General features: G+C 51.8%; 1 protein-coding gene across 1 annotated transcript in view; it reads right to left on the bottom strand.

The window, feature by feature from the left end:
• Positions 1-2,393: 2,393 nt before the first annotated feature.
• The window catches only part of LOC126095430 (uncharacterized), a 56,808-nt gene continuing 46,413 nt past the window's right edge, over positions 2,394-12,788 (bottom strand). The window contains exon 3 of the mRNA XM_049910225.1: positions 2,394-2,402. Within this exon, the coding sequence (XP_049766182.1) occupies positions 2,394-2,402 (9 nt within the window). The remainder of the gene's footprint in view (positions 2,403-12,788) is intronic.

Genomic DNA, 12,788 nt, shown 5'->3' with positions numbered 1-12,788 from the left:
CTGTTGTGTTACGTATGTAATAACTTCACGGTTACGTGAATAATACGCAATAATATGTTTTTCAACAGATTTTGAAGACAGGAAATGGATTACCGAATAAAAATCATAGAGTACTATTTATAAAAGCCGTAACGAAGGAAGTTGTAAGAAACGCAGCCATGGTTGTTAATATCCGCTGGTAGCTAAACATTTGTGTGATACAATTTTTTTTATTTGACTTTTGGACAAAAAGTTATTTGTGGTAGTCAACACAAATGGGACACTCTAAGTAGATCTAGACACCGCATCAAGAAATGTCTGTGGAAAATAGAGTATCTATTTACACGTACGCACGTTCAACTAGCAACGTGATTCAAACAAGATAAACAAATCATTAGCAACAACAGCCAAGTCAGTTCAATCGTTAATGTTTAAATACCTTACAGGACTCAACCGCTTCTAAGATGCTTTTTGTTATCTTCGAAGTAAGTTGTATTCATAAAACAATCGTGGTTTGTGAGGAAAATTTCGATGGTTCTTTTAGCAATAAATGCTTACGTGCTCTTTTCCTCGGTCACCTTTTACAATATCACTGGACACAATTTTAGACAACCCACGTAAATGAACACATGGTGGCTTTGGAGCGTTGTAGACGGCATAAAACGGGTGCCGGCTGACTTAAGTCATAGCAGTGAAGGAGTGTCTAAGTAGCGCAATAAAAGTGTCAACGTGATGGGATGATAGATTGGCATAAAGGAACTGCCGTGCTTGGACTTGCCAGTGAGCACAATGTCGGGTCTGTTTTTGTATTAGTGGAGGCTGTCCAACGTGCCTACAAGGAAAGGTGTACCACATGCAGTCAAGTCACGCGGTGTAAGAACAGTGATAGTACAAAAGATCCTAAACGACAGAGTCTTGAGACACGTCTCGCGTCTTGTCATTGACACTATTTCAAACCCGACAACAATCACTGCTGGTAATCAATAAATGTCTATCTCAACTGGTTTTTGAAGGAACATTGTAAAGCGAACTTCATGCAATGAGGCTTAGGGTACCTCGCAAAAGGTCTTCGCTCAGAGCAGCACAGAAATCTTCGCGTCTTCAGATGGATAAAATAACACAGAAACTGGAAAGTATGTGTCGAGGCTTCTGATATGGTCCGACGAATCGCGATTGTGCCACAAAAGTGGTCGACCGCACGGGCGACCCAATGCAACGTTCAACTGTCAGTGTAAAGAGGATGCATTTCAGACCAGAAGTGGTTCTGCGACGATTATGGGTGTTTTCCAGTCTCACTTGGGCCCACTCATTCAGATAACTGTGGACCAGAACGTTTATTTCTATATTCTCGGTGACCATGTGTTACCCTCCTAGTTCCTGATGAGTAACGTTGTGAGACTCCAGTCTTCCATATGACGGTAGCCATGTTCACAGGGCTGCACGCTTACTTCACTGGATTCACGGACAGACACATTATCGTACTTCTATCAGCCCTCTAAATCACCCAGTTATAATCACATAAAAATGTCTGGTACTGTTGGGAACACGGAGAGATGTTTGGTTGGTTGTTTCGGGGAAGGAGACCAGACAGCGAGGTCATCGGTCTCATCGGATTAGGGAAGGTCGGGGAAGGAAGTCGGCCGTGCCCTTTGAAAGGAACCATCCCGGCATTTGCCTGGAGCGATTTAGGGAAATCACGGAAAACCTAAATCAGGATGGCCGGACGCGGGATTGAACCGTCGTCCTCCCGAATGCGAACACGGAGAGAACGTAGAGCACGACATATGCGCAACTTGTCATCTTCACGGAATACAATCTTCGAAGTGTGGCTTTAGCTGGGTACGGAATACCTGAAGAAACTTATGGGCGCTCTTCCTCACCAGTAGGGAGTACGTAAGTTTTGGTCCGGAATGCTTAATTAAGTACTGGACAGCAGCGCGGTTTGGTGGTGAGCACAGTAAATGTGGAAGGGCCTCACCGTCGCCGACCCACGGAGGATGTGCGTCGTTAGCTGCCTAACAGCTGATAACTGCCTGCCTCCACTGTTCTGTGCTGTGCTGTGTGGCCGTCCCCGTTTCACTCCCAATGCGGAATGAAAGCCGCCAAAAAAAAGATTGTAGACGAAATGCTCGGCAGGAATACGCATAGTGAACTGACCGAATATACACAGGATGTGGAACACCTACGTCTATAAACAAACCCCGACCACGCCATAGCGGAGATGTGAGGCCAATATTCCCGAATTTATGCCGCCATTTACAAGGCGGGTATGAATACTGGCCTAGCGATTTGCAGGGTATGAGAGGCAACGAAGAACAAAATAAAAGGATGTTTGCTTCACAAGTTCCAGTGCGCAATGAAGGCTGCCTTAAATAATTTCTCCATTTTAAGGTTATTGAGCCCTGTGGCTGTGGCTAAAGATCCTAAAACACAAACACGAAAAATGGTATGCCAGGCCACTGTGACCGAGCGGCAAAGGCGCTTCAGTTCGGAACCGCGCGACTGCTACGGTCGCAGGTTCGAATCCTGTCTAGGGCATGGATGTGTGTGATGTCCTTAGATTAGTTAGATTAAAGTAGTTCTTAGTTCTAGGGGACTGATGACCTCAGATGTTAAGTCCCATAGTGCTCAGAACTATTTGAACCATTTGATAGGTCAAGTTGAATACTACACCTGTATTCTGCAAGCCACTACTTTCTGTGGTGGAGGGTACTTGATATTTTTGTGCACTGCTGTCATTCCTCCCCTTTTTTCTGTTCTGTCACAAGTGTTGCTCCCCAATAACTAATCATACTAATTACAATATTGGGGACTATTATGCCATGTCGCATGAATTTCTTGTTAAAATCCAACGTTTGCCCCCGTGTATGTAAGACATCTTCGATGGGTAGGTTAAGGGTGAGTGGTCAAGGGGGGGGGGGGCGAATGAGGGGCGGAGAGGAAGTTGTAACTTTTTCGCAGCTCGTAGGTATACTCTGGCTCGCTACTGACTGAAGTAAAAGTCTGCATTCGCGTGCTTCCTCGCAGACGGGGCCCACGAGAAATGCGGGTCCTGCAACGAACTTGCGACGTCACACTAGCCGTCTTGTCCCCTCCGCTTCGTTAAGGAACCACAGGAAATAAATACATAAATGAAAAGATATGCACTAAATGTCTCAACTTCGTCGCGTGCTACCGAGAGCTCGCACACATTTAAAAGCGCCGTTAAGAATTATTAAGTTTCTGTGAAATAGCTATTCCCTCTCAGCCAGAGAAGACTGCTGGCTCTCGTAAGACCTGCAGTGTCACGTTCTGTGACATACGCGGCGCTACCTCTCTTTCTCGTGTGTCTCGCGCACAGTCAATGCACCATGACACCGGGCCACAGTTGTTCGCGATTGGTCTGAAGAGTATTCTGGGCCATTCGAGTGAATTATTTGGCCATCCAGATGACCCAACATGAATCCCGTTGAACGTTTATGGGACGTGATCGAGAGGTATGTTTGTGCCCAAAATCCTGTACCGGCTATAGTGTCCATTTGGCTCAGTATTTCTGCAGAGACTTCTAACGAGTTGCTGAGACCATACCACGTCGAGCTTCTGCACTACGCCGGGCAAAAGGAGGCCCGACACGATGTTAGGAGGTATCCCCATGGCTTTAGTCACGTCAGTGTAAGTTTGGTGAAAGAAGTTAAAAAAAAATTTTAAAAAAAGCCAGATGCTCCCTAGAGTCCCACAAGAGAAAATTACTTATCTGTTCCAAAGATTCTCATGATGTGTCACCTCATTCAAACATAGGTTCCGATCAATCCGTTCCTGAAACTGCATTTGGTGTCAGCATGCGCGTTAATGAGGACACTCCTTGCTTTCTTTTGGAGGAGATGTGAGCAGAGAACTGTAGCGGCCAGCTGTGTGAAATGTGGGTTCCACAGTGGATGTGCTAGTTGTAAGACCGATACTTACATGTGTGATTTTTGCAAATAGGTGGTTTTTCGTGATACTAAAACTAAAAATATTGATTTCTAAAATAAAACATTAGGATCTTCAAGGAGATCTGTACATTGTACAAACTTATAATTATATCTTATTTAATAACAGTATCTTTCTTACCATTTTTGTTTAATTTTTCTGGGGCCTCATTTACCAGCATAACTCTTTTTCACAAACTGTGCAAGGTTCCGTAAAAAAAATTGTATTTTAGCGTCACGCATAATATCTGAAAAATTGTTTGATAAGTGAAAGACATGTACGTAATACACTCCTGGAAATGGAAAAAAGAACACATTGACACCAGTGTGTCAGACCCACCATACTTGCTCCGGACACTGCGAGAGGGCTGTACAAGCAATGATCACACGCACGGCACAGCGGACACACCAGGAACCGCGGTGTTGGCCGTCGAATGGCGCTAGCTGCGCAGCATTTGTGCACCGCCGCCGTCAGTGTCAGCCAGTTTGCCGTGGCATACGGAGCTGCATCGCAGTCTTTAACACTGGTAGCATGCCGCGACAGCGTGGACGTGAACCGTATGTGCAGTTGACGGACTTTGAGCGAGGGCGTATAGTGGGCATGCGGGAGGCCGGGTGGACGTACCGCCGAATTGCTCAACACGTGGGGCGTGAGGTCTCCACAGTACATCGATGTTGTCGCCAGTGGTCGGCGGAAGGTGCACGTGCCCGTCGACCTGGGACCGGACCGCAGCGACGCACGGATGCACGCCAAGACCGTAGGATCCTACGCAGTGCCGTAGGGGACCGCACCGCCACTTCCCAGCAAATTAGGGACACTGTTGCTCCTGGGGTATCGGCGAGGACCATTCGCAACCGTCTCCATGAAGCTGGGCTACGGTCCCGCACACCGTTAGGCCGTCTTCCGCTCACGCCCCAACATCGTGCAGCCCGCCTCCAGTGGTGTCGCGACAGGCGTGAATGGAGGGACGAATGGAGACGTGTCGTCTTCAGCGATGAGAGTCGCTTCTGCCTTGGTGCCAATGATGGTCGTATGCGTGTTTGGCGCCGTGCAGGTGAGCGCCACAATCAGGACTGCATACGACCGAGGCACACAGGGCCAACACCCGGCATCATGGTGTGGGGAGCGATCTCCTACACTGGCCGTACACCACTGGTGATCGTCGAGGGGACACTGAATAGTGCACGGTACATCCAAACCGTCATCGAACCCATCGTTCTACCATTTCTAGACCGGCAAGGGAACTTGCTGTTCCAACAGGACAATGCACGTCAGCATGTATCCCGTGCCACCCAACGTGCTCTAGAAGATGTAAGTCAACTACCCTGGCCAGCAAGATCTCCGGATCTGTCCCCCATTGAGCATGTTTGGGACTGGATGAAGCGTCGTCTCACGCGGTCTGCACGTCCAGCACGAACGCTGGTCCAACTGAGGCGCCAGGTGGAAATGGCATGGCAAGCCGTTCCACAGGACTACATCCAGCATCTCTACGATCGTCTCCATGGGAGAATAGCAGCCTGCATTGCTGCGAAAGGTGGATATACACTGTACTAGTGCCGACATTGTGCATGCTCTGTTGCCTGTGTCTATGTGCCTGTGGTTCTGTCAGTGTGATCATGTGATGTATCTGACCCCAGGAATGTGTCAATAAAGTTTCCCCTTCCTGGGACAATGAATTCACGGTGTTCTTATTTCAATTTCCAGGAGTGTAGTATGTGCTCATTGAGATTCAAGTAGATATAAAACCAACTGTGGCAGTAAGGACGAAAAAACAATATAGCGACCCATTATGCCACATCCTTCTAGTTGCTGTACTTTTGACTGTGATGGTGTGGGTAGTCTATTACAATTACAATGCTACAAGTATAATTTGATAAGTTCTCGAACTATGATCAAAGTATGACCATGCTGATGGGACGCACTAATGCTGACATTTGAAACTGTATAATAATTGAAACAATATAAAGGGATGTTTTGCTTCGTAAAGCAACAGCTAGTGCGGTAAAATACCATTCTGGCAGCCTCCGTTATGCCTTGATAGCATAGGTCTCCACACCGAACGATGCTTCATCCAGTGTCTAAGGTGCCACCACACCACTTCCCAGCCATTAATGTCGGCTTTGAAAATCACTGTTGCACTGTGTTATGATGCAAGTCGAAAACCGTTATGTTCCGAGAAACCAAGTGTTACATCCTGGCTGCTAGTCATAAATGGGTGGAAGGTGGGCAAAAGATATGTCGTCGTAGGAACTAGAACAGACAAGCAAAAGATTAGTTCACTCGGGTGCACTTTAAATAAATGTAATTTGGTAGACTTGTGGGATGAACTGTTACGCTGTTGACAACTTTGTGGCAACCGTGGCAGAGACCCGACACGGGCGTGCGCCGTACGTACACTGAATGTTTGCCAGTTGAGCCAACTGACAACAACTCTGTGTAATTTTCGGCACCAACTAGCGACACCGAAGTAATCTCGACTAGAAAACTGGTGCCCAGGTGTCCGCCGCTTGTAACACCATTCTGGCGGACTTCATTGGTCGGCGGCCTGGAGGTTCTTCACTGGTCAAGTCATCCTTTTGGTGGCAATGTTCAAAGCGTCACACACGGCCCCGCAGGAATCTTAGAGTTTCCGGCTCCGGTAGTATCGATAAGCTACGATACTACACCCTGTCCCATTCAAGTGGCGCTCCAGGGCCCTTTAAGAGTATTCGAATACCGCTCCCATTAATGAAAAGTCGTTGATCTTATGGGAGATCAGAGTATCTTCATGTGCTGGAGGATGACGGCAAGTCAGAAATTTTGGTGCTAAAGTTTTCTTTCAACTGGATAGCGTTGAACGCAAACTGATCACCGATCGCAGTAAATCAGGCGTTTTTGGACTTCATGGTTGTGGAGATGAAGCAGCTATTAGTATGATTAATCGATTATTCAAAAACTGTGTTAATAGCATTTATTATTATTATACCGCCAACCGGTTTCAACCCGACGTAGGGGTCATCTTCTGGGCGTTTACACCATTGGTCGACTGCTGGTGGTGTCACTCCTGTCTACATATCATAGTTTCCTGCCATTATGTAGACAGGAGTGAACCACCAGTAGTCGACCAATGGTGTAAACGCCCAGAAGATGACCCCTACGTCGGGTTGAAACCGGTTTGCGGTATAATAATAATAAATGCGATTATGACTGTTTTTGAATAATTGATGAATCAGGCGTTTCCTGTGAAATATATATTCTATGTTATAGTTTAGGGCTGCTTGATATCCCCCTGCGGGTTCGGGGGTTAGAATAGGCCCGCGGTATTCCTGCCTGTCGTAAGAGGCGACTAAAAGGAGTCTCACATGTTTCGGCCTTATGTGATGGTCCCCTCTCGGGTTTGACCTCCATCTTTCTAAATTATTCCGAAGAGCGAGCCAATTGGGGAAGGGCGCCTTACATGGTGCACAGTATCCGTCGTGCAATTAGACCTTTAGCCGTCTTTCTCGTCGTTGCAATGATGTCCCGCTCGTTTTCGATCTCTTGGGCGATTACCACGCTGCACTCTGCAGTGTTTCTTTTAACTGCGACGACGACCTTGGCCATTTTTGCACCTAAGATCCAGCACGGTAGCCAGTCCGTTGTGGTGGGGCCGCCATGTACCCTGTTGGTTGTAGCCCCCTGACAACACAGGGATCGCTCTACTGATGCCTGCGCCGTTAACTCCCCACGTATGCCAAGGAGTGGATGCCCATCGCCCTGGGGCATCGGGACTCCCGGCAATGGCCATCCTGCCAGGTGGCCATTGCTGTGGCTGGGTGGCGCCCGTGGGGAGGGCCCTTGGTCGGAGTAGGTGGCATCAGGGCGGATGACCCGCAATGAAGCGTGGTACATCTTCTCTCGCTGGCGGCCAGCCGTCAGCAGTCTCTAAGCGTTCCAAGGCTCACTTCAAGGCTAATGTGTATGACCCCAAATCGTTCCCCTCCCTGGCCACACCATGGGAGGAACGAAGGGCTATGACTGAGAGCGAAAGATACTCGCCCCGGTATCTCGTCTGTACCAGAGCTGACGGGGAATCTTTTATGTCCGTGAAGCCTCAGTTCTTTGTAGAGCATTTAGAGGACAAGTTTGGGGAGGTGGAGGGCTTGTCCAAAATGCGGTCCGGATCGGTGTTGATCAAAACGGCATCCTCCGCCCAGTCGCGGGCCTTGCTCGCTTGTACTAAGCTGGGGAATGTCTCTGTCACTATCACGCCCCATAAGAGTCTGAACATGGTCCAGGGCATTATCTTTCATAGGGATCTCCTTTTACAGTCCGACGACGAGCTGCGCGCCAACTTGGAGCGCCGAGGTGTACATTTCGTCCGGCGCGTCCACCGGGGTCCGAGGGATCGTCAAGTTGCCACCGGTGCCTTCATCTTGGCCTTCGAGGGTGACACGTTACCTGAGAAGGTCAAGGTGATGGTGTACCGTTGTGATGTCAAGCCTTATATCCCTCCCCCGATGCGGTGCTTCAAGTGTTGGAAGTTCGGCCACATGTCTTCACGCTGTGCGTCCGACCTCGTCTGTCGCGATTGCGGTCGACCTTCCCATCCTGATCATCCCTGTGCGCCGCCTCCAATCTGTGTGAACTGTGGTGCGCACCATCCGCCTTGCTCGCCAGACTGTCCGATTCTGCAGAAGGAGCGGAAGATCATGGAAATAAAGACTCTCGACCGCCTGACGTACACTGAGGCGAAGCGGAAATATGATCGGCTTCATCCGGTGCGCATGACAGCTTCTTATGCCGCAACTGTCACTCCTTCTACAATTCCATCCGCTCCAGTCAGCTCTCAGAGTCGAAGTCCCACACCTGCCCCCTTGATGGTGGGGGGCACTAAACCTCCTGTTGCTCCTGCTCCATCTACTTCAGGAGCAACACCCCCCCAACCGTCGGGGACATCAGTCCCCCCTTCCCAGCCGGAGAAGCGTAAGACTTCTTCGGCTACTCTCGTACGGAAGGGGTCCCTTGGGGACCTTCCTTCGCATGCTCCGACCGGTTCCAAAGCCGACGGCCGCAAGTGGCTCAAACAACCGCCAGTCCCTGGTCGTCGGGACACACGGTCATCGTCTGTCCCTGAGACTGACCCGGTGACGCCCTCCCAACCTGAACCACCCAAGGCGCAGCGCGAGAAGCAGAAGAAGAAGAAACTCCCCAAGGCTACCGACATTGCGGTGGCACCCATTCCACCGCTTCCTACAAGCTCTGTGTCTGAGGATGAGGTGGAGATTCTGGCGTCCGCTGAGGACATGGATCTCGCCGGTCCCTCGGATGCAGTAGATGGCTGTTGTCCAGGTGGTGACTCCGTAGCAGCAGGGGCCCCGGAGGCGTAAACTGCCTCCCCAATCCCTTCACGCCTTTCCCATCCATGGCTAATACCATCCTCCAGTGGAACTGCAGCGGTTTTTTCCACCATCTAGCTGAGCTCCGCCAACTTATCAGCCGTCATCCTTTCCTTTGCATTGCTCTGCAGGAAACTTGGTTTCCAGCAATGCGAACCCCCGCCCTCCGTGGCTATCGGGGTTATTTTAAGAACCGGGCAGCTTATGCACGGGTGTCTGGTGGCGTCTGCATATATGTCCTTAACACTCTTCACAGCGAGTTTGTACCTCTACAAACAGCTTTAGAGGCTGTCGCTGTTCGGGTGTGGACGCCACAGGCTATCACCGTCTGCAGTATTTACCTTCCACCTGATGGTACTGTCGCGCAGCATGTCCTGGCTGCTCTGATAGCCCAACTGCCGCCACCTTTTTTGCTGCTGGGCGATTTCAATGCCCACAATCCTCTATGGGGTGGGACTGTTTCCGATGACCGCGGTCGGGCCGTGGAGCATGTGTTGGCTCAGCTCGACCTTAGCCTCTTGAACACCGGTGCTCCCACGCATTTCAGTGTGGCCCATGGCTCGTTCTCGGCCATCGATCTCTCTATTTGCAGCCCTGGACTTGTCCCATCCCTCCACTGGAGAGTGCATCCTGACCTGTGTGGTAGTGACCATTTTCCCATCTATTTGTCACTGCCCCAGTGTCATTCTTCTGGGCGCCTGCCCCGCTGGGCTCTCCACAGGGCTGACTGGCCAGCTTTTACTTCTGCTGCAACCATTGAGTCTCCCCCACAAGGTGACATTGACGAGGTGGTTCGTGTTTTAACCACGTCCATCATTTCAGCGGCCGAGGCTTCCATCCCCCGTTCTTCTGGCCTCCCTCGGAGGAAGGCTGTCCCCTGGTGGTCGCCGGAGATTGCTGAGGCTATTCGCGACCGTAGGCGGGCTCTCCAGCGTCATAGGCGGCACCAGTCTCTGGAGACCCTCATCGCATTTAAGATGCTCCGTGCCTTCGCCCGTCGTCTTATTGCACGGCGTAAGCAGGAGTGCTGGGAGAGGTACGTCTCCTCCCTGGGCTCCCGTGTCTCGTCCTCGCACGTGTGGTCTCGGATCCGGCGGATTTATGGCTCCCAGACCCCTATGGGTGTCCCTGGGCTCTCCTTGGACGGCGCTGTCTGCACGGACGCTGCCGCCATTGCTGAACGGCTAGCCGCGCACTTTGCTCAGAGCTCTGCGACTGCTTCCTATCCACCCGCCTTTCGCTCTCTAAAGGAGCGAGCGGAGCGGACGCCGTTCTCATTCCACACGCGTCATTATGAAACATACAATGCTCCTTTCAGCGAGAGGGAACTCCTCGCTGCCCTCGCCGATTGCCCTGATACAGCACCGGGACCGGACTGCATCCACGCGCAGATGCTGAAGCATCTCTCCAGGGACTGCCAGAGACACATCCTCACCATCTTTAACCGCCTTTGGAGCGAGGGCGTGTTCCCGTCGCAATGGCGGGAGGGTGTTATTGTCCCCATCTTGAAGCCTGGTGCGGACCCACTGGCGGTGGACAGCTATCGTCCCATTACCCTCACCAACGTTTTGTGCAAATTGCTCGAACGTATGGTGGGGCGGCGTTTGTGTTGGGTCCTTGAGTCGCGCGGTCTCCTCGCTCCATCCCAGGGTGGCTTCCGTCGGGGCCGGTCTGCAGTGGACAATTTGGTGCGGCTGGAATCTGCTGTCCGTACGGCTTTTACCCGACGTCAGCATCTCGTTGCTGTATTTTTCGATCTGCGGAAGGCGTATGACACCACATGGAGGCATCACATCCTCGCCACGTTGCATGAGTGGGGTCTTCGTGGTCGGCTCCCGGCTTTTCTTCAAAACTTTTTATTGCGCCGCTCTTTCCGGGTGCAAGTCGGTGCCACCTCTAGTTCCTCTTATATACAGGAAAATGGGGTCCCGCAGGGCTCGGTGTTGAGCGTCTCCTTATTTTTAGTGGCCATTAATGGTCTGGCAGCAGCAGTGGGGTTGTCGGTGTCTCCTTCTTTGTATGCCGACGACTTCTGCATCTCATTTAGCTCCACGACTACGGGAGTCGCCGAACGCAGGCTGCAAGTCGCCGTTCGCAAGGCAGCGTCATGGGCTCTGACTCATGGCTTTCAGTTCTCTGCTGCCAAGACTCGAGTAATGCACTTCTGCAGGCGTCGGACGGTCCACCCTCATCCTGCACTTTACCTCGACGGCCACCTGCTTGAAGTGGTGGACACTTGCCGCTTCTTGGGACTCGTGTTTGATGCCCGGCTCACATGGGTTCCTCATGTTACTCAGCTGAAGCAAAAATGCTGGCGGCACCTCAACGCCCTCCGCTGCCTTAGCCACACGTCTTGGGGTGCAGATCGCTGCACGCTGCTGCGGTTGTACCGAGCCCTTGTGCAGTCCCGGCTTGATTATGGGAGCCTGGCCTATGGGTCTGCGTCCCCCTCAGTGTTGAAGTTGTTAGACCCCATACACCACTGTGGGGTTAGGCTTGCCACTGGCGCTTTTCGCACCAGCCCCGTGGATAGTCTACTGGTGGAGGCCGGGGTTCCCCCGCTGCGGATTCGCCGCCATCGTCTGCTCGTCGACTATGCTGTCCACGTTCATTGCTCGCCAGGTCATCCCAATCGTCGCCTGCTTTTCCCTGCCATGGTCCTCCATCTGCCCGAACGGCGACCTAGGTCTGGGCTTTCCGTCGCTGTCCGTGTCCAGTCCCTGCTGTCCGAACTGGGGTCATTCCCTCTTCTGCCTCCCTTCCGGGTCCGTGCACCTACGCCTCCCTGGTGTTTGTCCCGGCCGTCCGTCCGTCTGGACTTGGCACAGGGACCCAAGGACTCAGTTCCGCCTGTGGCCCTCCGTCGCCGTTTTCTTGCTCTCCTCGCCTCATTTTCGGACTGTGAGACTGTCTACACTGATGGTTCCCTGGTTGATGGTCGCACTGCCTACTCTTTTGCTCACGCTGCCCATGTTGAGCAACGCTCCTTGCCGGCTGGCTGCAGTGTTTTTACTGCAGAGCTGGTGGCCATATTGCGCGCTCTTGAGCATATGCGTTTCTGCTCAGGTAGGTCCGTCGTCATCTGCAGTGACTCCCTGAGCAGCCTTCAGGCCATCGACCGCTGTTATCCCTCCTCTCCTCTGGTGTCCTCCATTCAGGAGACTGTTTCCGCCATTGCCCGTTCTGGTCGTTCGGTGGTCCTGGTTTGGACGCCCGGTCATGTTGGCATCCCAGGGAACGAACGTGTAGACAGGCTGGCCAAAGGGGCGATCGACGCCCCGGCTTTGGAGGTCGGCCTTACGGCTCGCGACCAGCAGATGGTGTTGCGCCGTAAGCTGATTGGGATGTGGGCTGCTGAGTGGCGTGGCATGACAGCCCCGAATAAACTGCGGGCTGTCAAGGGGACGACCGATGTGTGGCGTTCCTCCCTGCGGGCTTCTCGCAGGGACTCGGTAGTCCTGTGTCGGCTGCGCATCGGCCATACATACCTGACGCACGGCCATC

The sequence above is a fragment of the Schistocerca cancellata genome, chromosome 8 (genome assembly GCF_023864275.1).
Source record: "Schistocerca cancellata isolate TAMUIC-IGC-003103 chromosome 8, iqSchCanc2.1, whole genome shotgun sequence".
Taxonomy (NCBI): domain Eukaryota; kingdom Metazoa; phylum Arthropoda; class Insecta; order Orthoptera; family Acrididae; genus Schistocerca; species Schistocerca cancellata.
This window is presented reverse-complemented; position numbering and strand designations above follow the sequence as displayed.